Raw genomic sequence first — 25,968 nt, 5'->3', positions numbered from 1 at the left:
AACATGGGTACCTTCTAGAAAAACCTGTGTTATGAGACTTTAGACACATTCATGTGACGCTTCACACTCTATCCTCAGGAAGTCTGTGACTAGTAGGGAAGACTATGCCTAAATGATTACCAAACCAAGGTGATAAAGCCTATGAATGAGGTTTAAAGAAGGTATTTATTTAGGACAGTGCAAAAGGCGACCAGAGAACTCTATGAGACTAAAGAGGGAGGTACTATGATTTCATAGTAATTCACATGAAAACACAGTTGGAGACACAGTTCATGCAAGGGGCAAGGAGGCAAGAGTTTCCACGAAGGATAAACACCATGTGAAAAAGCACAGCACACGAAACTGGTAAAGGAGGGTGGGGTGGTGGGACATGGGTGCGTCTTGGGAAGTGGGAAATGGAGAGTGGAGAAACAACAGTTTTAACAGGAAAGATACTGAGCGCATCTTTGAAAATGCTGAGTGAAGTCGATATGAATCTAGAAAAGAACTACATTTTAGTAAGTGTATGTGTTGGAAGCCAGCAGCACGTGTTTTGAAGTTTGGTGAGCCACCCACTACGTACCGATCCCTGGGTGACTAGTGTAACACAGGCAGTGACACAAGGGAGACCGGTGACGGCGAGTGAAACGGAAAGAGCGGAGGGGAAAGGAGGGTGTTGAAGGGTGCTTTTATAGATGTCAATGGAGGAAGACATTTTAAGAAAGTTAGTGGATAGTATCAAATGGAAATGAGAGGACAAGTGAAAAGTCAGATGCGAAATGGCCATGGATTTATGAAGGTAGAGCTTGTGAGTGGTATGGCAAGTGGTTGGAAAAACTTGGATGTCATGATCAGCATTGGCTAGGATGTGAAAGAGCGAATTAGAACATTGCTCGTAATGTGAGGGGAGGGAGGGAGGGATTAATTAGGAGTTTGGGATTAATAGATACACAATGCTATATATAAAATAGATAAATAAGAAGGACCTACAATATAGCACGTGGAACTATAGTCAATATCTTGTAATAACCTATAATGGAAAAGAACCTGAAAAGAATATAGACATGTAACTTTGCTGTATACCTGAAACTAACACAACATTGTAAATCAAGTTCACTTCAATAAAAGTTAATAAGTAAAATAAAATCACACTTAATGGTGAACAAAGAACATTACCCATAAAATAGTATGAAGTCTCAATATTTAAAAGTTGAGGAGAATTAAGTTGGTAAGAAGTGATGGAGAGACTAAAGATTTAGGAGCCCAAACACTCGTTAGTGACTGGTCTTATACAGCGGTCCTCACTGCTCCCCAGGAACTCACTTTAGCTTTGCCCCTCTCTCCCATCTCTGCCTCTCAGTGGCCATTTCATGTGTGTGTGCTCAGGCACTCGTTGTGTCTGACTCTCTGTCACCCCATGGACTGTAGCCTGCCAGGCTCCTCTGCTCATAGAATTTTTCCAGGCAAGAATACTGGAGTGGGTTGCCATTTCCTTCTCCAGTGGATCTTCCCATCTGAGGGATCGAACCCCAGTCTCCTGAATTGCAGGCAGATTCTCTACCGCTAGAGCCACCTGGGTATCTTCACCTGTTTTAACCACTGGACTTCACCTTTACTCTCTCATTCTCTGTAGATGTCTTTACCTTACATTTCACAAAGCAAACAAAACAAAACAAGAACCAGCCAGATGCCTGCTCTCCTTTGCTTGGAACTGTATAGGAAGATGAGAAATTTTTATCAAGGAAGAGATAGGGAAAACAATATCTTAAAGAGACAGAGAAGTTCCAGTCAAGTCCCCAGAAGACAGGGAACTAGTTACCAAGAGGGTGGCAATAGGGCTGTGAGGTTTTCACCATACAAGGAAGGATCCAGAAAACAAGTGAGCAGAACGGGCAGGGAAGTCAGTCATGAGCAAATGAGTGTTAGGGGCTGACAAACAGAATATGAGGATCAGGCTTCTGGAGGGGATTCAAATTCTCATCATTAAATTTCTTTTTGGGGTTAAAGTAGACGGCCACTATAAAAAAGCACACATTTCCATGAAGGAAGCAAGTCTTAACTGGGAGTTAGAGGTATGTGTATGAGAGTGGGGGTGGGGATGAAAAGAGAAGGAAGGAAGTGGAGAGAAAAGGCTTTTTGGCCCCTCATCATTAGCAGAGAGGCATTTCTCACTTTGAAAACAAATGCTTCTTTTTCAGGGAGAAGTGGAAAGAACGTACACAATACTATTTGTTCATTAAAGTGAATGAAAGAGATACAGGAGGATCCACAACGAATTACTAAGTGAAAACAGTGTTTGACAGAACAGTGTGCGTGTGTATGTGTGTCAGAGAGAGAGTGTGTGACTCTGTGTGTGTGTGTGAGAGTATGCGTGTCAGTGTGAATGTGTGTGTGAGTATGCGTGTCAGTGTGTGTGTGTGTGAGAGTATGCGTGTCAGTGTGAATGTGTGTGTGAGTATGCGTGTCAGTGTGTGTGTGTGTGAGAGTATGTGTGTTAGTGTGAATGTGAGTGTGTGTGTGTGCATGTGTGTCAGAGACAGTGTGAATGTGTGTGAGAGTATGTCAGTGTGAATGTGAGTGTGTGTGAGAGTATGTGTGTCAGTATGAATGTGTGTCAGAGAGAGAGTGTGAATGTGTGTGTATGAGATAGAGAATGTGTGTCAGTGTGAATGTGAGTGTGTGTGTGAGAGTATGTGTATCAGTGTGAATGTGTGTGAGTGTGAGAGTATGTGTGTCAGAAAGTGTGAATGTGTGTGTGTGAGAGAGAGTATGTGTATCAGTGTGAATGTGAGTGTGTTTGTGTGTATGTGTGTCAGAGAGAGAGGCCCAGAAGGAGACACACAGATCTCAATGCTAAGCGAGGCTCTCTAGGAGCAGTAGGCATGGAGGGGATTTCAGAGGCTGATCCATGTTTGGTGAGGCCTGAGGCTTATACAATTCTAGAACCTTGCAAATTAGTTATGAAAGACAGTATTTGTTTGGGGGACTGTAAACTCCATTAGCTCCGCAATAAATCTCTCTATACATGATTTCTATAGTTTTCTCTATGCTTAGTGTAGCTTTTCCACAATGAGCCTGGATCATTTTAGAACTAAGAAACCAAAGCAGAAGTTATGTAAGTATTTTTAAGGTCAGCCACATTTTCTAATTTACTTACATTAGATTTATTTTGAAATGATCATTAGAGACGGTTTCTAATTAGAAGGACTGCTGAGCTTAAGAGCTTGTGATGTCATTCATGATGTATTTCTAGAAAGGTATCTGCAAAGTTCCTAGCTTGAGCTTACCCTTGAATTCTATTTGTTACATAAAGCACCATAGATAAATATCCTGAAACAAGAGAAAATTTAAAGAACTTATCAGGAAAATCTTGTTGTTTTTTTTTTTTTCCTTTAAAAAATGGGCATGAATTGTGTGGATTTTAGTAACCCAGTGTAAGTGAGTTTGCATACATTAGGTTAGCTCCTCCCAATAAAAGAGTTGTTGCTGCATTAAGCACTCTTTCTAATAGCTTGAGCTCCACCTCCCTTTCCTGTAATGACGGTTCCCTGATATCACACTTTAAACTGGAAGGAGCTTCTGTGGAGGGTTTTTTTAGTAACAGGAAGTGACTGTGTAAGAGAAGTTTGCACGGGCTCACTTCGTCCTCTCAGTCGTCAAGGAAGTGCCTTACTGGAAACGATTCAGGGACTCTCCCCGTGCGTTCTTCTCAGTGACCGTGCCGCTGAAGGGTGTATTGAGAAAAAGCAGAAGGTTTTCCTTACCTTCACAGAACAGGGACTTCTATGACTCGACGTGGCCCCCAGGCTGACCCCTCTGGGATTAGAAGTATTCCTCTCAATCAGACCGAGGATTTTATTATCCAGCTCCATGCTTTCACACCTGCCCCCGGGGGACATGGGAAAGCCACATTTTACAAAGGTAATCAAAAATTATTATATTCGTGAATGACATGGAGGTGTTATTTATGTATGATACCCCCCACCCCTAGAATTTCCAGGTCTCTAATCTCATATTCATTAGTTGCTGCCATTAGAGAACTTTAAAGAGTATTGAAGTTTAAGTTTCACTTACCCGCACATTTATTCTAAGTAATCTAGTAAGATATAAACAAGTTGAGGGATTTTCACAGGCTGATAACAATGACCAGAACTAAACACTCCCAGTAAGCCAGGTGCTTTACATTCATTTTCTTATTCAGTGGGTACAATTCATTACAGTAGTCGGCATTTACCTGCATTTTATGGATGAACAAACTTGGATTTAGTAACTAACTTCCTGATTTATGCAAAGTCAAACTCCAAAACAGTGACAGGGCCAAGATCACACTCAGATGTGTAGGATTCTATAGCTTGTCTCTTGGCCATTTTTGTTCTATGTCTTCAACGAACTGACAACAAATCCCTAGGGTTATTTGCCACCAAATGGAAATACCGTATCAGAGTCAAAGGGTATCTGGAAGTTAGCTTAAAAAGAAGCTAGTCCAACCTGCATCATTTATCTGAGAACCAGAATGAATTGCTTACATTCCCATGAGTATTAACTGATAATGTAAAAATTTAAATCAGATTTTCTGACTCTAGTCCATTTTTCTTTCCATTGTATCATGCTGACATGATGGAGAAATCTTCTCATTAAAAACATAATTCAAGAGAAAAAGGTATTCATTATGTTATTTTTCTTTACATTTGTTTTGTCTTCCTCATCATTTTTCATCTCCTGAAAACAACCTCTTGAATTGGGGTAGAATTTTTTTCAGGAATACTTCTCAAAGTTGTCTCCAAGTAAAATAAATAGGTGGATGATCTAATCACATGATGTGGCAGAGGTTACTTGGGCTGTCTGTCCAACCCTCTGCATTCTTTGAGAGTGGCTCCCAGGCAGAGGCTCTGGCAGCCATGCTTGTTGATACTACTTGACCTCACTTCCTTGGTTATAGCTGATTGGACCAAGAGTAAATAACCGATTCCAGCTTGGCCTGTGAGATTCTCTTCTGTGTGCAGAGGGCGCTAAGAATGAAGCAGCTGGGTAGGGAAATGCAGAGCTGTGAGATGGAAAGCCTTCGCAATTTTCTAGTCTTGAATCAACCCTAAGGCATGACTGCCTTCCTACCCTTATATTCTGCTAATTACCCCATTTCTTTTATAATGAATTATCTGTCTTTTCTTAAGCTAGCTTTTTGGTGTCTCTGAATAATACACCTCAACCCTCATATTTCTATTTATACTTGCCTCAGGCTGTGGAATATCTGTGCCTCATGGCCCACATGCAATGTCACCAACATGGCCCTAAAGCTTATATATGTATAGTATCAAGTTTGTTAGCCTATGCCCAGCGTTTCCTGCAGTCCTCTGAGAAGAGTCTCAAAATTCCTTTAATAAGTGCCCCAAATCCTTCAGGTTAATTAGATTACCAATTAATTAATTAGTCCAATGGAATCGGACTAGACTGAATGTTAAGCCTCTGAGGCAGCTTTCCTGACCTATTCTGAACCAGACTTGCCTGCCAAGAGGTCACAATACTTTCTGGTGTTACATTCCTTTGTGACAAACATGTTGTTGAGCCCAAACCCCAGAGGGGATCATTTTGATACGACCCTCTGTGACCTCCAAGACCCCAAATGACCAGCTCCTGTGCTCTGTTTCTGAGCTCATATCACCCACTCCCCTCCGCTTTGCCTTTCCAGGCACACTTAGCCCATCACAGAACACACCAGTGTGCTTCTCACACAGGAGCTTGGTGTCTGCACTTTCTTCCACGTGTCTTGCTTCCCCCATGTCCTTCAGAGTCTGTCTCAATTGTTACTTTATTAAGAAAACCTTTGCTGATGAACTTATTTAAAATGGCTTTCTCATACCCATCACTACTGGCCTTTAATTCTAATTTTCTCCTTAGAATTTTTTATGATCTTGATTTCTTATTTGCTTACTGTTCTCCCCAGCCCCCATACAGGCTTAATATATGTCCCATGAAAGAAGGGCATTTGTCTCCTTTTATTCGTTGCCCTGTTTCTTGGCACATAGTATGACCTCTCTCCATAAATATATGTTGTTGAATAAATATGACTGTGTGATGAAGTTTAATTCAAAACATTAACTCAAATCTAACAGTAAATTAGATGCTTATTTAAAATTTATGCAAATAACCTCAATAACCTCAGATATGCAGATGACACCACCCTTATGGCAGAAAGTGAACAGGAACTAAAGAGCCTCTTGATGAAAGTGAAAGAGGAGAGTTAAAAAGTTGGCTTAAAGCTCAACATTCAGAAAACGAAGATCATGGCATCTGGTCCCATCACTTCATGGGAAATAGATGGGGAAACAGTGGAAACAGTGACAGACTTTATTTTGGGGGCTCCAAAATCACTGCAGATGGTGATTGGAGCCATGAAATGAAAAGATGCTTACTCCTTGGAAGAAAAGTTATGACCAACCTAGATAGCATATTCAAAAGCAGAGACATTACTTTGCCATCAAAGGTCCGTCTAGTCAAGGCTATGGTTTTTCCTGTGGTCATGTATGGATGTGAGAGTTGGACTGTGAAGAAAGCTTAGCACTGAAGAATTGATGCTTTTGAACTGTGGTGTTGGAGAAGACTCTTGAGAGTCCCTTGGACTGCAAGGAGATCCAGCCTGTCCATTCTAAAGGAGATCGGTCCTGAGTATTCTTTGGAAGGAATGATGCTAAAGCTGAAACTCCAGTACTTTGGCCACCTCATGCAAAGAGTTGACTCATTGGAAAAGACTCTGATGCTGGGAGAGATTGGGGGCAGGAGGAGAAGGGGATGACCCAGGATGAGATGGCTGGATGGCATCACGGACTCGATGGACGTGAGTCTGAGTGAACTCCGGGAGATGGTGATGGACAGGTAGGCCTGGCGTGCTGCGATTCATGGTGTCGTAAAGAGTCGGACACGACTGAGCGACTGAACTGAACTGAACTGAACCTCAAAGAACTGATAAAGTTGGGACACAAAGGAAGCATTAACAGAGGCTTTAAAACTCTGCTTTCCTCTATGCAGGTGCATGTTTTGTCACTCAGTTGTGTCCGATTCTTTGCGACCCCATGAACTGTGACCCGCCAGGCTCCTCTGTCCATGCAATTCTCCAGGCAAGAGTACTGGAGTGGGTTGCCATTTCCTCCTCCAGGGGATCTTCCCCACCCAGGGATTGAAGCCAGGTCTCCTGCATTGCAGGCAGATGCTTTACCATCTAAGCTGCTAGGGAAGGCTTTCCTCTATAGATCACTAAATAATTGCATGCAACAAAATTATAGTCTTAATATGACATTATGACCCAAGGTTTGGAGTAGAGTAAAAAGAAAATCATGCTACCAAACTTTTAAACACAAACAGAACAAAGTCTTCAAACCCTTGCATTAGTTTCACTGGGTATGTATTATCCTCACCGGGATCTGTTCATTGATTCTGTAATACTTAGCTGATTAGGTCAGGCTCCAGATGTCTTTGCTCAGGGCCCTACCCCTAATCATCCTGATTTTTCAATTAAACTTGAGCCTTAGTGAAGTTAAATACCTTTTCTTAAGGTCACTTGACTTATAAGGGGCAGGATAAGAATGTGTTCTGAGACCTATGACTTTTTAATCTACTTTTGAGTTGCTAGTGAATTGTCACTACAGCAGGACTATAGAAGACTGTGTTATTCCCAAATAATTGGGCTCAGGTTTTCCACTGTGAGGGGCATTTCTGCTTCAGTTCCAAGAAAACAACCTGTCATTGCCCGCACTGAAAGTTAGCTGACTTACAGAGTCAGCTATCAAGAGAGGCTTGGGAGACAAGCTATGAAGACCACTTGCGTCACCGATGGCCTTTTAGGTGGCTGCTTGTTTTTCTCAGTTGGGAATTATAGATCAGGATCCAGATGAGATGCAGGGGGTCTATGAGTCACTCCAAGTCAAATTAACTACAAAAGTATATTATATCTGTTATATGTTCAATGTATATTTCTGAAGAGAGGGTCAAAATCTTTTTGACCTTCCTAAAAAGGTCAAAGAATGCTCAAACTACTGCACAATTACACTCATCTCACACGCTAGTAAAGTAATGCTCAAAATTCTCCAAACCAGGCATCAGCAATATGTGAACCTTAAACTTCCAGATGTTCAAGCTGGTTTTAGAAAAGGCAGAGGAACCAGAGGTCAAATTGCCAACATCTGCTGGATCATCAAAAAAGCAAGAGAGTTCCAGAAAAACATCTATTTCTGCTTTATTGACTATGCCAAAGCCTTTGATTGTGTAGATCACAACAAACTGTGGAAAATTCTTCAAGAAACAGGGATACCAGACCACCTGACTTGCTTCCTGAGAAATCTGTATGTAGGTCAAGAAGCAACAGTTAGAACTGGACATTGAACAACAGACTGGTTTCAAATAGGGAAAGGAGTACGTCAAGGGTGTATATGATCACCCTGCTTATTTAATTTATATGCAGAGTACATCATGAGAAACGCTGGGCTGGAGGAAACACAAGCTGGAATCAAGATTGCGGGGAGAAATATAAATAATGTTCGATATGCAGATAACATCACTCTTAAGGCAGAAAGTGAAGAAGAACTAAAGAACATCTGGATGAATATGAAAGAGGAGAGTGAAAAAGTTGGCTTAAAACTCAACATTCATAAAACTAAGATCATGGCATCCAGTCCCATCACTTCATGGCAAATAGTTGGGGAAACAGTGGAAACAGAGAGAGCGTTTACTTTTTTGGGTTCCAAAATCACTGCAGATAGTGACTACAGCCATGAAATTAAAAGACACTTGCTCCTTGAAAGAAAACTTATGACCAACCTAGACATCATATTAAAAAGCAGAGACATCACTTTGTCAACAAAGGTCCATCTAGTCAAGGCTATGGTTTTTCCAGTAGTCATGTATGGATGTCAGAGTTGGACTATAAAGAAAGCCAAGCACCAAAGAATTGATGCTTTTGAACTGTGCTGTTGGAGAAGACTCTTGAGAGTCCCTTGGACTGCAAGGAGACTCAACTAGTCCATCGTAAATGAGATCAGTCCTGGGTGTTCATTGGAGGGACTGATGTTGAAGCTGAAACTCCAATACTTTGGTCACCTGATGTGAAGAAGTGACTCATTTGAAAAGCCCCTGATGCTGGGAAAGATTGAGGGCAGGGGGAGAAGGGGACAACAGAGGATGAGATGGTTGGATGGCATCACTGACTCAATGGACATGGGTTTGGGTGAACTCCGGGAGCTGGTGATGGACCGGGAGGCCTGGTGTGCTGCAGTTCATGGGGTCGCAGAGTCGGACACGACTGAGTGACTGAACTGAACTGAACTGAGAAAGGTAATAACCACTGACCCATTTTAAGTTATCGCCATGAGCGGCCACTTTAAATTCAAATCTTACGGTGGCTTTCTTTGTCTAAGAGTACACTTTGATTTAAAAAATGTATTTTTTTTACCATGGAAAAACTATGAAAAATTTAAAAAATGACTCCTTGAATTAAATACTATTCAGTAAATCTTTATTTGAGGTGGCCTCCTTGTGACATTTCAAGTGAACAGAGAATTATAGAGGCAGTATTCTTGGGCTAAGAGTTTTCCAAGTTGATGGTGACAAAGAAGTCTAGTAAATCCCTGTTAGACCCTTTGTTACTCATTGCTTGCTTTAAACTTACATGGATATAAACTTCCTGTGTTACTGTTGCTCCTTCTTACCTGTCATTCAAAGAATAAATCAGCCTAGAAAGTTAATAGAAATGATATTAATATGAATTATTTTTTACCAATAGGATAGTAGGGTTAGGCCAATATGACTATGAAGCTTATTTTACAAATAGTTTTTCCTAATTTATGCATGACTTCTGAACTGTTTTTCCCCTAGACTACCATTGAGAGTTAACAATCTGCCTAGTAACCCAGCAACCGGAGGAATCAGAGAAAGAGGTGTATCAGAGAAAGTATATTTGGAGCCCTTAGACTTTTATTACACATTCAAGGGTCTTCAGTGCAAATGTCTCCCCCAAAAATTATCCAATAAAGTCTTTTTATGCCATCGTTTAATAGGCTCATTCAAGGATTACTTAATTATTTAAATTCTACTATTTGATTATAGCCAAGACATTGTTAGTTTGTAGAATCCTCTCTGGTAGAAAAGAATCTCAAGTTTATGGCTTACTGCCTCTTAGGGCATTACCATTTTTGTATCTAGTCTAGTATCTTACTCTAACATTCCTTCATTAAATTGCCTGTAAATACCCAACTCTTCAAATGTTCTTTGAATGTAAACCTCATCAATGGGCTGAATTAAAACTGTGGACATATGTTCATTATGTATTTGTAGAAGAGTTGTGGTTTTAACTCTTTGTGCCTTGTACATTAGCAGCGCTGGATGTCTATACTTTAAACCATGGAATGTCCAGTCACCAAAAGTGACTGCTGGTGGGCACACAAGCCCAAAGCCCCAGACTTGGTTTTTATGGTTACATGCTATAGTTGCCTCATTAGTACACGCAAGAAGTATAAACTCCTAAGGAAAACAATTACACTCAACAGACAAAACAGAAGCCACAATCTTGGGAATAACCCGCAGATCACTTAATTTCTCTCTTGCATTTGGAAGACAGAGAAATGAGACTCAGAGGGGTCAAGTGGCAGATAGCAACACCAAGGCAAGAATTAAGGACACTAGTGTTCTTTTTCCCTCAAATGTCCACATCTCCTCCCAGCCTGCCACCAAGGTTGCATGTTATGCTTTGATCTTAAATCATAAGCCAAGTCTTTTTAGGGAAGATTCTGGAGAACAAAGCATATTTTCAAATATAAGACAAGGATAAATCAATAGCATGTTCTTCTATAATGGAAAAGTTTCCAGATGTTCAAAGACCAGGACTGCAACCTCTGGAGACACAGAATGAGCAGTGTTGTCTGAAATACTACAGTCAAGCAATGACTTTTAGGTTTTACTTTTTGTTACTGTGATTAGTAATCTGAGTGTGCTCCTGGCTATTGGTGGGAGAAAGAAATTACTCAATAAAGAAATTACTCTGTGTAAATGTGTTTTAGATCCATAAGGCATGGTATCTGAATTATTTTAGTAATTGGGAGCTCTAACAGTTGTGGCTTAAGGAGGTAACAGAAGAGAAAAGCTCTGCTCACAAAATTTTCAAAGTAGCATTGGCCTTGGGCAAGAATGAATATTTCAAGAGTTTAACCCAAGGCTATGCAGCTTAATAATTTTAACAAGTGTCTGAATGTGGTCTTTGCATGTCTGAAAAGAGAGCCTAGAGAATGGCGATATTGCTTATACACGTGAACTCTGTGACTGCCCTCAGCCTGCATACCTGTCTATTGCACCGCTGCTTTTGTGATGTGCCAAGTCGCTGAGCTGATGCCACAGCCCGCTGCCAAAACTCTCGCGGCGGTGCTCTGGGGAAGCGTGCAGGCAGGGGAGCCAGATTGGACCAGAGATAAAGTGCGGCTGCAGGTGCTGTTCAGACCGCGAAAGGTTACAGGTGAGCACAGTTCTGGAGAAACCACATCCTCTTACAACTAGCGGCGATGAGGTTTGGCCTCCTTACTGGGACTGCTCTGAGCTAGTGAAACGTTCTCGTTGACAAGGGCAGAGTGACAGGTTGAGACAGGATACAGCATCGATGAATATACACTGTTTCGATAAGAGATACCGTGATACATGCAAGCCTTGGCATTTTTTTCTGGCTAAATGTTAGCCATCGTGCAGTTCTCGCCTTAAGTATGGGAGGGTGACACAAAACGTTCCAGCTATGTATTTCTATAGCAACCTGCATTTGCTAATTAGGCTGCTAATTACCCTTGATGTTAATTGAGCGTTTGCTGTTTTAGATTAGAAACCCTGAAGGCAGGCACGCCTTTAGCTTGCTGATATCCCTGCGCCTCCAGAGCCTCACAATGATCATTAAATGTTTGACAAGAGAACAAGCAGTCAGGAACAACTAGGACTGAGGTCAACAAGGATACCAGGGAATCCTGAAGGTGAGATGCTTGGACTACAGCGTCATGGGTAGGTTGCTCATCATTTCTCTAGATGCCTTCTCTCCACGGAGTCCATGTGATTTCTTCCCTCCTCATCTCAGTACTTCTGCCTGTGGGAGAAGGAGCTGAGGAAGTCCTAACAGCTAAGAAGACTGTAAGAGGAGACCTTCCTGCTGCAAGCCATAGAGCTTCGGGCATCAGCAAGCAGGGTGCATGCGTGCTAACATGCTGTTTCCCACCCAATGGACTGTAGCCTGCCAGGCTCCTCTGTCCATGGGATGCTCCAGGCAAGAATACTGGAGTGGGCTGCCGTTCCCTTCTCCAGGGGATCTTCCCAACCCGGGTCTCACACCTCCTGCACTGGCAGGCAGGTTCTTTTTGGCTTCCCTGGTGGCTCAGATGGTAAAGGCACCTGCAAAGAGGGAGACTCTGGCTTAATCCCTGGGTTGAGAAGACCCCCTGGAGAAGGGGATGGCAGGGTTGAAAATACACAAAATAACACCCTCTAACAGGGCTATAGGAAAGACATAGCTTGAGAATTTTATGGGTAAATAGGAGTAGATTCCTTGGTGTTTCTGTTATTATTGTTGTTTTAATATGGCGTACTACCATCAAGGTTGTTTTTTATTTACATAAAATTCCATTCTTTTGAAGAAGCAGAGAGTATAAAAAGTGAATACTCTTAAAGATTCAGGTGATAGGAAACGTAATTCTCAACCAGCATTGTAAATAAGTTAAACCTGTTTTTATGTCAAGAAAACCTTGGCACTTACTCTAACATTTGTATCATGTGGTTAATGCTTTTGCACACTGTCTGCAGAGGAAATATGCTCGTATTGATTTATTGAAAACACAATTGAACATGCAGAGCAAAATTATACATTTTATTGTGAATGTGGAACAATGGCAGAATATGCCACCCCAAAATATGTCGCTTCAGCATAAGGATTATTTTGAACAAAAGATACTTGAAAAACAGCAGATACAAAAATTCATTCTGATCTCCCCTCTTTCTTCCTGCAAACAGGAGATAAAATTAGCTTGTGAAAGATGCCCTCCCTATACTAGGAAGAAAGAAGCATTTATATTATCAAGGATGGGAAATTAAGAAGAGGAATCCATATGAATAGACCTCATTAAAATAATTCTTATCTTCCTTTAGCCTCATCATATGTTATAGTTACTTTTCCACAATTGTCTTTCTCTGATCAGTTTAGTACAAAAGTATTTAGATTTTGCCACTTCTTCAGGTCTTCATTTCCTAAGAGGGTTCCCATGTCACAGAAAATCTGTGAGCTTGTCTCTTATTAAGCTGTTTTTTCTTACAGAGTCCAGACAAAAATTTTCCTCCTCTACACTGTTCTTGGAAATAAGCATTTCAGCAGGAACATTATACATTTTATAATTGTGTCTATATCAAACAAGCAAAGTATAAAATTAGATCAGGTTATATTCATATAAATATAACCACATTTTGGTGTCAGCTATAATTTTCCTTTAATTTATCAAAATGTATTGCTCAGATCTGTACATAATACCAAGTTATGACATTCTCTAGGAGGATTGGAAGACTAAATTTTAAGTCATGTCCAATAATTATAATATTTTTCTCTTTTTTCTTAAGGAACAGCCATTGGCAAAAAAATTTTATTCAAATTATTTTAAATTATTGCAAAGGAGGTGAGAAAGTGATACTTCTAATAACTATATCTGAAGTATTGAATAATTTAGACACCATATTCTTGAGAGCCATATAAAATGTTTATGATAAGAGAAATAGTTTACCTTTCTATTTGATTGTTCATTAAGTAATATTTATTTAAACTCTATCGGTTTAAATGTGGATTTTTTACACCTGTGTTGTAGTTTCAAGATGTGACTACAGTTCTTGATTTTAATTCACCAGCAGTTTTGAAGTTTACAGCAGCACATATGAAGGTTCAGAGCCAAGTGAAGTCCGCCCAGTGAGGCAGTTTCCAAGCTGAACCCACACTGGATTCATCTACAGATGGTGAAGAAATAATGGAATAAATTATGGAGACATTTCTCCTGCATGAAATTTTGGGGAGACTTTGAATTTGCTAACAGCTTTACCAAAAGTCACAAACTAACATATGACAGTTTGATGTCTTATCTTGTGGTCACATTTTTTTGTCTAGCTGATAAAATGGAAGCCACTTTTTTTGTTGGATTGTTTGCATTAGTTTTGTTAGAGGTGGCACACAATACATGGAAATCATGATGAGTTATTAGTATGTGTACAGTTGTTTAGTGGCTAAGTTGTGTCTGATTCCTTTGCGACTCTATGAATTCCAGTCTGCCAGGGTCCTCTGTCCATGAGATTTCCCAGGCAAGATTGCTGGAGTGGGTTGCCATTTCCTTCTCCAGGGGATCTTCCCGACACACGGATTAAACCCACATCTCCTGTATTGGCAGGTGAGCTTTTTACCACTGAGGCACCAGGGAAGCTCATGTGTAGAGTAAAGCCTACATATTTAAAGAGAACTGCTTCTGAAAACGATAGGGAGATACAAATAGGTTCACTTGCAGCTGGCAACATTGGATTGTATTGATTAAATGGTGCCTCTAGAGGGCAGTCTGCATTCAGTTCAGGTAGAAACTATAGTTTTCTGATGTTGCCCACATTTTCTGTTGATACGGACTTTGAATTTTGAGTTCAGGAGAGAGAAATGTGTGGTGTGCACACTGTAACTTGCTTCCTTTTTTTTTTTTTACTGAATTTAAAATTTAAAAATAATTTTAATTATTTTTTAATATGTTTTTAAACTTTGCAGTCATTGTTTAACATTTATATAATAGACTTACACCAAATAGCTTTCCTCCTATAGTGGTACATAAATTTTGTTAAAGATTGCAATGATCTGTATTCCTTCCTTCCTTCCTGTATTTCTTTCTTTCTTCCACAATGTTCATATGCAGGTGAAAATGATGAGCCTAGAATTTCTTTTTGTGCCAGAATTAGGAAATATTAAAGAACTGGTTAGATATGGGACAATTCCAGCATCAAAGTGAGCGATAATAAAATGTATTGTAACTCATTAAATAAAATAGGATTGGTTAATGTATACTGATAAAAATTTAGAAATAGACCTAAATAGGGACAGAAGAAATCTTTTCTTTACATTAGAATCATGACTAATAAATGTAGAAGAAATTATGGTATTAGAAAATCACTATTTGGCAGCCAGCACAGTGTAATTTAAATAGATATCTCAATGGATGCTAAAACTCGTGCCTGAAATTTTGATGAGGAATGGGATCTTTACATAATTTCACAGGATCTCCCTCCCCCAGTACTTAGTGAATACTAAAAGAAATACTGAGGAATAACTTTACATTGGAGAATCTTGGCAGATTCCACTTTAATGAAATGATCAAGATTAAAATCACCTGCAGTGAGAAAAATCCAGACATCTGATAAGATGCCTTCAGAAACACAACTTCACATTGTGGTATTTCTGCTAAAAATGTGTAAACTGTCAGGTCAAGAAAATTAAGCAAAGACTGAGGAGCTGTTCCAGATTGAAAGAGGCTAAAAATCATGAAAGACTACATGTAGGCTCTGATCCTGGGTTCTATCCTTCTTTTTTCTAGGAAGGACATGAACAGAATAATTGGCAAAAAATTGAATGACCGAGTATTAGATGGTAGTATTTTAGCAGTGTTCATTTTCTGATTTTGATATGAAGGGGATCAGAATACACCACCCTAAAAATATGCTACTTTGATACAAGGATTGTTATGATCTCCCTGAAAGCAGGGTATCAATTTCCTTTTGTGAAGGTAGCATAAATTTGGTCCTTTTTCTGTACCAGGATGAGAAGAACAGCTCGTCTCTGGAGATGAAGCACCGGCAGGCACAATGAGCCTGCGTAAATAAACCTTATATAATATACTCCATTCATCTCCTAATCACTGCCCTATAATTTATTGCCCCTGGAAGCCAAACCTTATGTTATTTGCTAAGAAGGGTACAAAACTTCCTGAGTCTGTTTCTTTGAATTTCATTTCTTTTCTGTGAACTCCCATGCAAATAAAAATATTAATGTGTATATTCCTTTTATTCCGTTAATCAGTCTTCGTCAGCTAAATCAGCAGTCCCCCTGACACTGACCCTGAGAGGGTAAAGACAGTTTTTTCTTTCTTGTGCTTACATGGGAGAATGTCCTTGGTTGTAGGAGATGCACACTAAACAGTCTAGTAGTAATTTATTTCTGTGTAATTCAGTAAAAATATAAAATGTTGTTATACTTAGAAATTCTTGAGAGTTTGAAATTACTTTAAAGTAAAAATACATAAATATTAAACCTAAAAAAATCTGATTTGACACATTATCTTATATTCAATATAGAAATCATCTTATGAAAATGAAATTAGCATTTCATTATGGTACAGAAACTAAGACACAGGCCAATAAATCTTCTCTGAGATTTGCGAAATTAGTGCGAACCAGAACAGAGCAAAGATGATTTAGTGTTTTGCTTTGCTTTCCTAAAAGAATGTGGAAAAGATTTTGTGTGAATCAAATGATTTTGATATTCTCTTCTAGCCCAAGGATTCTAAAAATTAAATGAGCTATTTTCACCATAATATTTAAAGCCCAGTTAGGAAAATACACAGCGTAAACTAACAGAACCCCCAAGTCTTGAATGTCTTCATCTTTACTCTGTAATATCTGACATTTCATATCCCTGTGGACTTCTCATAGTAAACTTATTGAAAATTGTTCCAATACTCAGATTGGAGAAGACTGCTTTTGGAGATGTAGGTTAGTGCCAAAATTGATTACCAGGTGACTCAGTGATAAAGAATTCGCCTGCCAGTGCAGGGGATGCAGTTCAGTCCCTGGGTCGGGGAGATCCCCTAGAAGAGGAAATGCCAACCTCCTCCAGTGTTCTTGCCTGGGAAATCCCACGGACAGAGGAGCCTGGTGGGCTACAGTTCATAGGCTGCAAAGAGTTGGACCTGACTGAGCATGCGCGCATACTATGTGCAACAGAACAAAAACTCAAACTCAGAAAGGCTTTTTTTCTCATTAAAGTCAACAATTATTTCTTTAAAATTTCTTTATGTAGTAAAGTCCATTAACTTTCAAAAGCCTATGACCTCATGATTTTGAATGAGATTCCAAAAGAAAGAAATGTGCATAAAAGATTTTTATTCTTTTATTAACTACCTTTTTAAAACACAATGATATGACTTTGAGCATTGAAGAATATCACAGGGATTTAAAATGGATTTTTATGACAGAATTATTTTTAGATATAAAACCTATAAAATAATACTAGTGTTGACCTTGTCTATTTTTGATTATAGAGAATGGATCATTTATCCTTGAGTGAAATGGGAAAAAGAAACACTGGCTTCTCTTTGTTACAAAACATCAAACCACTGTATTCAGTGGAAATTATCAAGGGTCATGATAATGTGAGAAACCAGTAAAGTGAAACAGTTGTTTGGTATAAAATTGTTTTTTGTCCTTCAAAAGTCTTTACAAGGTTGACATAAAAATAACTCAGGTGCTTGTATAAATGCAACCATGCAAAAACTAGAGGAGGAATTCCTAAAACTGGGTAAGTTGGAATATCTGACAGAAGAAGCAAATCTCACATTTAACTGGCATTTCCAAGATCAAGTGAAAAACAAAAAAATCATCTCTAAAGGCCAGGTAGCATTTTTTAGCGAAAATAAGACCAGCAGGTGGGTGAGGTGACATTGTTCTTAGGAGTGATGACAGAATAGATGGAAACAGTGGCATGCTACTAAAAAATGACATTCACTCTTGCTCAGCTGACTTGTCGAAATCTGTACAAGCACGCAGTCCCCGATAGTGATGGCAGTATCTACTGAGCCCGGCACTGGGCTAAGCACGGCAGATGCTTGATTCCATTCACCTCATAGAAAGCCTCCTTGAGTTAGGAACTGCTTCTGCTGTCTTTCAGGTGAGAAAACAGGTTCACAGAGATGAGGTAACTTGCTCAAGGAAAGTTCTTCTCATTGCATTTCTTTGAGCAGAGCTTTTGTGTAGATTGCCACAAGTAAAGAATTAGAACATATCAACTGTTCTAATACTGGAAGAGACAGATCTTTTTAATAAGTAGTTCTTTTTTCTTTAATAAGGACTCTTTTAAAAAGTAAGAGAAAATGACCATGAACAATGTTCAGTTTTTAAAAGCTAAAAATTAGGAACCAGCTCAGGAAGTAATTGTGTTTGCTTGACAGTGTAATGGAGATCATAACACAATTAAATTCAGAATGCCACTGAAACTTGAAAAACCAAAGCATTGGTCAGACTTAATTTTTAAAAATGGGATTATGAATAGCCAGTATTTAGTTCTGAAGATGGAAAAATTAATAATTAATAGTATTAAAATTAGTAATTAATAATTGCTTAAATATTCATTCATATCAAATGTAAGTATGCATATCTAGGAAATTTTTCTGTAATAAGTATTTTTTATAATTATTATAATACTAACAGCTTTAATATAGAAAATTTAGCATAAAATCTTGGTAAATTTACCCTTTTCCTTTATATGCACATATATATTTTTGTAAATTGGGACTAGGGGTATATAAAGTACTTTATTTTTTCTAGTCAGAATATTAAAGGCCTTTCCTTTAGTAAGAGATCCATGGGTAGAATAGAAATCCAGTGTAAAATATTCAAGAACAAACATGAACAGACTTGGTTCAAAGTATTAGGTTTAATGAACTTTAATAAAATACTATGGATTTAAAGGACATCAAAGACTGGGAAAAAAACAGAAAGCAGTGAGGCTATCAGGACATTGTACCGATGGGTGATAAAAGTAAAAGTTGTACTCATCAAGTAGATGGCTGTTCAGAGTTAAGAAACTTGATTTTTGACTTAACTGTTAAAGATTTTGAGTCTTCCTTAACATCTAGGTCCAAGCTTAAGTACACATAGGATCTATTTCAAGCCTAGTTATGATAGTGGGACTCACCCAAGAATTCTGAAGGAATATGGGACAAATTTAGGATTTTCCCTCAATATACGTTAGCCACCAGAGACACAAGGATTGCTAATACTATTTTAATTAATAAGAATTTCAAAGACCTTGTCAGTGAGTAGTCTAATTTATAATACAGTTTTAATAACATGAAAGTAACAAGCTGTGGAAACAAAAGTTTCTCTAAGGACAGATCTTGCTTGATTGATTAAATACACACATATAATCTCTTCATTAAGATTATATGCAAAGGCAATTTTAAAAATTGAGTACATGTAAAAATGTTTTGTCATTTTTTAAAAAAATAGATTCTAGAAAGGAACTACAGGATGTAAGATTATAGACATTCTGGGTGAGCATAGGGATCTGGTTCCTCTTAGGACCTGGGCTAGGAAAGATTTCATTTTGGTTTTCTTGTAAACTACAGGAAAGAAAAGATTAACGATAGCAATGACAGTACAGGAGCCTTTTCAAACCAAAATGCTAAAACGAAAGGAACGGACTATGGGGAAAGATACGTAAATTTAAGGGAATAGGCTGAAAAGTAGTATATCACCTTCATTGTAGAGAATCACATTCAGAGAAACTATAACCCAAAACATAGGAATTTGATGGGTGCGTGTGTTAGTTGCTCAGTCGTGTCTGACTCTTTGCGACCCCACGGACTGTAGCCCACCAGGCTCCTCTGTCCATGGAATTTTCCAGGCAAGAATACTGAAGTGGGTAAGCATTCCCTTCTCCAGGGTATCTTCCCAACCCAGGGATACAACCTGTGTCTCCTGCATTACAGAAAGATTCTTTACCATCTGAGCCTCCAGGGAAGCCCTGAGAATTTGATATCTGTGGCCTAAATTTTTAGTTACAAAGAGGTTTACATGGCATCAAAAGCATTGAAGATTTTTTGCCTATGAAATCATCCTCACAGTTCTACAGAGGTAAGAAAGTGAAATAAAAAATGACCCAATTTTGTCATTTATCCATTCAACAAATAACTATTGAACATCTATTATATGCCAGACATTCTTTCTAGTGGTTGGCACAGGATATAAAGGAGCAGAAGAGAAAAAAAAAATGCCCACACTTGTGGAGCTTACATTCTAGGATTTCTTTAAAACAGCAACATTTACTGCCTCCAAACAAACTGTAGAGAATCATTAATAAAGATGGCTTAGAAGACCAGTGAGGGCCAAATATGCTGATCAAGAAGATTAATTGCCTTAAGATTTTCAAGTGTCCAGTATACCTGCTTAAAAAATGTGAGTTTTTAGGGTTTCCCTGGTGCCTCAGTTGGTAAAGAATCTGCTTGCAGTGAAGGAGACTGAGGTTGGATCCCTGGATTTGGAGGATCCCCTGGAGAAGGAAATGGCAACCCACTCCAGGATTCTTGCCTGGAAAATCCCATGGACAGAGGAGTCTGGTGGGCTGCAGTCCATGGGCTCGAAAGAGTCAGACACGACTTAGTGACTAAACCACTACCATCATATCTGCTTAAAAAATATGAGTAGGTCCAGAGAGAGTGTTAACAAAATCATGGAATATGTTATGAGAAGAACCCATCCTCTCAAAAGTGACATCAGCTCTGTGATCCTAGAGTTTTTCCTCATAAAAGAAGTCTTACATATCTGAGGTATTGAAATGAAAAAAAAAAAAAAAGAATTATGGAGTATACTAAGAAAGAGATTATCTCTTACATGTAACATTTTTAAAGAGGTCTTCTGAAAAGGGTGTAGATCTTCTATGATGGCTAGAGATACAAAGTTGGAAAAAAATTAGAAAGTTCAGTGAAACTGGAAAACAAATAAAAAACTTGAGGGAATCCAGATGCCACACAGCAGGCCCAGCTGAGAGCACTGTGCCAGGACCAGGGAGAGGAGATAGTTCAAATTCAAAACAACGAAAAAGGAGAAGAAAACCTAGAGGCAATCCAGAGGAAAGGAGACCTGAGACGCACTCAGGGAGACAGACATTGGCACAAACTTAAGGACCTAGTAAGTGATGAACACAAAAGCCAGGAAAAGTTTAATAAAATATTTGTAACATCGGTAGGATACTGAGCTCAAAGACACACAGATAAAGCTCATTGTTGCTTTGACAGCAGTTTCCACTGAAAAATAAAAGAAGTCAGGCATGGGGCCTACAAGAAAGGAGTCGTGCTATCTGTGTAGCTTGGAAATACCCCTGCCTGGTAGAAGTAAGTGGGCAAGGAAAACAAGGACTCCAGGTGCCCTGGCCACAAGTCAAGGTCAATGGATTAGAAAAGGAAGTGGCAACTGGGAACCACTGATTGAAGATTTCAACCATGACAAGCTGAGAGATGTGAGACTACACTAATAACTGAACTGATGTTTATCTTCCAAATTCCCCTACGCTGAACTGGAACTCCTTGTGTGTACCACGCTGCAATGGCTGGGGAAGAGGAATGGATCACGTCAACCCAAGTCACAGCGTCTGGAGTGGAAACATCCTTCTGCCACCCTCAGATAAGACAGGAAGCTTGCTTCATTCTTTTGAGGTGATACAGCAGGTACCTTGCAGGGCAGCTCAGTGACAGAAGCTGCATGGGTGGCTGTTTCAGGGCACCTGGGAGGCCCTGGGAGGGCTGGGGTGAGGACCCGTCCTCCTCTTGCCAAGCTGGGCACCCCTGTGTGGGGCTGCACACATCCAGAAGAATGAGCCCCTGTTTCTCAATCACACACAGGCAGTCTCTGGGCTAGCGGTGCCCTGCTAACCCTGTCTCCTCTTAAACCATCGTCACAGGCCAAGCCCTCAACCTGGCAACTGGGGTGGCATTTGGCATTTCTTTTGTGTGTTAAGACATGACAACCACTTGGAATCAGTTCCTTTACTGCCCCCAAATGGACAGGCACACTAAAGGAGACTCCTCTTGCCTTTATTCTCACCCAAATAGGTGACACCTTGGACAGCAAGGAGATCACACCAGCCCATCCTAAAGGAAATCAACCCTGAATATTCATTGGAAGGTCTGATGCTGAAGCTGAAACTCCAGTCCTTTGGCCTCCTGATGTGAAGAGCCAACTCATTGGAAAAGGCCGTGATGCTGGGAAAGATTGAAGGCGGGAGAAGGGAACGACAGAGGATGAAATGGTTGGATGGCATCACCGACTCAATGGACATGAGTTTGCGCAAGCTCTGGGAGATAGTGAAGGACAGGGAGGCCTGGAGTGCTGCAGTCCACAGGACGGCGAAGAATTGAACACAGCTGAGCGACTGAACAACAACAAAAACCACACCTGAGAGTATTAAAGAATTGGTTTACTGGGACAACAGCAGAAAAGGGTTTTGATGAAGGGGATACTATCCCAATTATGAATTCCCTTTGCATAATCTCAGATTAAGAAGAGGACACTTTAGAGTCCAAGATTTCTCAAAAACCTCACAGTAGGGGCCTCAAGTGTCTTTATTTAGACCCAATTTCTCAAAACTGTACCTAGTTAGAACTTGCTAGGCTCAGGGGGGTTTCCAGACTTCTGAGCAACGTTTTTCATCTTTACACAAAGTTCTGGCAGTTGGCAGCTACTGGATCACCGGCAGTGTCTGGATGCCAAAGGGGATCCCTGAACACACATGCCCTGACCAGCAGGCTCCCAGCTCCTGTGGTGCTATAGTAACCACCACCAACTGCTGATTAAAAAACATCCTTTTCCTATGACTGAACAATCCAGTTCAAAGAGAGCTGTGGCTGACACTGACTGTGTGGTTGATTTAATGATCAGGGAATTACTGCCAGTGAACAAGCTGTTGTCTATCTTTTTTTTCTCTCAACAGATTTGTATTGTTTGTTTTTGCTTTTATTCCCTCGGAGAGCCTTTCGTTCCTTTTCATCCAGAAAATTTCTGGAACGCCCTGCCCAGCTGGCCACTTTAAGATTTCTGCTCAGACTCCATTTAGACAAACAAAACAAAACTGTACTGGAAAATAACGTACCTTTAGATGGAACTAAACCCAGAGGGAAGTAATACAAAGTGAAACTAGTTCTTTGGATCTGCTAGGTGAGAGTGAAAGTAAAGGTCACTTTTTGGTAAGAGGCTCTGAATGTTAGTAAAAGCAGAACTATGTGTTGGGGAAAAGAGTAGGAGTTGAAGGTCAAGGGGGAAATTTGGTGGCTGCATTAACTAAGGTTAATTTATGAATGGACTCTAAGCTACGTCAGTGGACACTTCTGACAAGCTTGAATGAATAGAGGGCAAGAGAGGAAGTTTTGGGGTGGGAGGAAAGTCCAGAAAACACGCTAATCAAATGTTCCACAAAAGGGAACAACTGGGTAGCCACACTGATGCTTTAGTTAGTGCTTGGAGGGATCAGAGGAGGACTCAACACAGAAACCACTAGGCTGTTCTGCTGGCCTGCTTCTCACAGAGTGGCAGGCCCCAGAGCACGGCATCTGGCTGTCAGGCATTGTTTTGTGTCTCCTGTGTTTAAATGAGTTTCCAAAGCATTGTTCATATGATTCAAAGAGCAAAACACAAAAGTAGAAACAAAAAGCCTGAAATAAAGAGTAATAAGCTTTCTAAGAGGAAAAGATAGTCATGGACCTTTACTATGTGCACTGTGATTTTTGCCTTAGGCAAATTTGGAGCCAGAGTTTATCACTGCCTTAGGCAATACACACAGCTTTCTCAAGATGCTTTCTCAAGTCTATGTCCCAAGGGAAAGAGTCCTGCAACTGGAATCTGAAGATCTGTATTCTAGATGACCTCTGCCATTAACTAGCTGGGGTTTAGGCAAGTACTTAGCTCGTGCTTGGTCTAGTGATTACTGCATCCATTCATTTACTCATTGGCCTTCTAGTGGGAACCTACTTTGTGCGTGATAATCTCATTTTCTTCATACGTAAATTAAGGGAACTACCCTGGATCAACTCAGCATTGGGATCATAGAGTTAATCTATGTCCTCTGATATGGTACATACACTTATTCTGCATTTATCAAAGGATTAGCCTATGTATTTTCAAATAATAGCCCATTTTATTTTTTTGTTATTGGATATTTTCACACTGTAAAAGTTTATTCACTTTAACAAGGCAACAACAGAGAAGATTAAAAAATAATAATCTTACTCTTCCCTCAGTTCAACTGTACTGTGATAATTAGTATTAGCACCAATATTTCACATTTTTCTCTATGCACATGTAAATATGTGTATGCTACTAATATGAATTATATTTATTTATATTTGATTAATTTAATTATTTACTAATTATAGTTATCCATAATGATATTTCTTTCTCTTTTTTTAAAAAATAAAAATATAGTTAGACATTACTCTGTCAATTATTTGGTTATTTTGTATTTTTTCTGAGCATTTCTCCAGGTTCATACATATTTTTATAGCCAAATAATATTGAAAATTATAAATGGGCCAAATTTATTTATTTCTCTATGATGGAATATCAAGTTGTTTCTAATGGTTTTTTCTTTTAAATAATAATAGAAATAATATTCACAATATTCAAAATAATCAGTGCAGTGAAAGAAATACTTGTCTAGATATATTCTTATACACTGGTACTTTATTTACACAGGATAGACTTATCAAAGTTAGGTTGTTGAGTCAAAGGGTATAAAAGTATAAACTTCTAATAATGCTTCTAGATTACTTTCCAAATTGGTTACAGCAATTTTCATTTCTATCAGCTGTATATAAGAATTCTTATTTTCCTACTACTGACGTTGGCTCTAGATATATTATATCTTTGCTAACAATGAGTGTTTCATTGTTATTTTAACTTGTGTTTTCCTAATTACCAATGATGTTGATCATATTTCAGTATATTTATTTTTATTTGCTTGTTCTCTTCTTAATTGTTAGTTTTGGTTCTTGACTGACTTTTCCTTGTGGGTATCTTTTCACTTTCCCATTTGCAGTATTTCTTTGTCTAGTCATCATTTTAACAGCAAGAAGTGTTATAGAAAATAATACAAATCAAGGTAAGTGGGGTCAGAACCATGGAGTATTGGCCTGGGGAGGTAGGAATTGCAGCTTTATATAGAGTGATCAAAGGCAGGACTTACTGAGGAGGAGACATTTGAGCAAGCCTTGCAGGAAGTATAAGAGTGAGCCATGATGTAGTTTACTTGGAAAGCAATATTTCATTCTCTATTGAGGTAACTAGTACCAAAACTCTGAGGCGAGAGCTTGCCTGGGTGTACAATGAACACCAAGGAGGAAGGCATGCCTGGAGTAGAGGGAGCTTGAAGGGGGAGTGGCAGTCAATAATACTAGTGGTAAAAGAGAGCCAGCTCATGGAGGTCTGTGGGTATGAACAAAACCTCGACTTTTACTCCGAGGATATGAGGATTTTGAGCAAAGGAGTAATAGGATATGACTTATATTTTGGAAAGATCACTGGTTGCTGGGTTTAGCATTGCCTGCAGGGAGGCAAGAAGAAATGCATGGAGCCTAAGAAAGCTAGCCAGCAATCTAGCAGAGATGGTATTAACAGTTCCTCTTTACTGAGACAGGAGACTGACAGAGGAGCAAATTTGGGTAGCTTGAGAAATGAGAAGTCTACAAATTATTCATTTTTGCCAGAGGCACTATATCATACTCACATTACTTAGTGTTCTGAGTGTTTAAATACAAATTTACTTAAAGGTGTTGAAATGTTAGACTTGGATATGATCTGGATTTTTTTCTTGTACTAAGCCCCTGAGTTGGACTATAAAGAAAGCTGAGCACCAAAGAACTGATGCTTTTGAACTGTGGTGCTGGAGAAGACTCTTGAGAGTCCCTTGGACTGCAAGGAGATCCGACCAGTCTATCCTAAAGGAAATCGTTCCTGAATATTCACTTGAAGGACAGACGTTCAAGCTGAAACTCCAATACTTTGGCCACCTGATGCTAAGAACTGACTCACTAGAAAAGACCCTGATGCTGGGAAAGATTGAAGGTGAAAGGAGGAGAAAGGGACGATAGAGGATGAGATGATTGGATGGCATCACTGACTTGAGGGACATGAGTTTGAGTAGGTTCCACGAGTTGG

The 25,968-nt window shown here is 39.4% G+C and overlaps 1 protein-coding gene across 1 annotated transcript in view; it reads right to left on the bottom strand.

The window, feature by feature from the left end:
• TNIP3 (TNFAIP3 interacting protein 3) overlaps positions 1-25,968 on the bottom strand; it is a 91,352-nt gene that overhangs the window by 47,269 nt on the left and 18,115 nt on the right. Inside the window, exon 2 of the mRNA XM_052642253.1 lies at positions 3,744-3,861. Within this exon, the coding sequence (XP_052498213.1) occupies positions 3,744-3,861 (118 nt within the window). The remainder of the gene's footprint in view (positions 1-3,743; positions 3,862-25,968) is intronic.

This window comes from Budorcas taxicolor, chromosome 6 (assembly GCF_023091745.1).
Source record: "Budorcas taxicolor isolate Tak-1 chromosome 6, Takin1.1, whole genome shotgun sequence".
In the NCBI taxonomy this organism is placed as follows: Eukaryota; Metazoa; Chordata; class Mammalia; order Artiodactyla; family Bovidae; genus Budorcas; species Budorcas taxicolor.
This window is presented reverse-complemented; position numbering and strand designations above follow the sequence as displayed.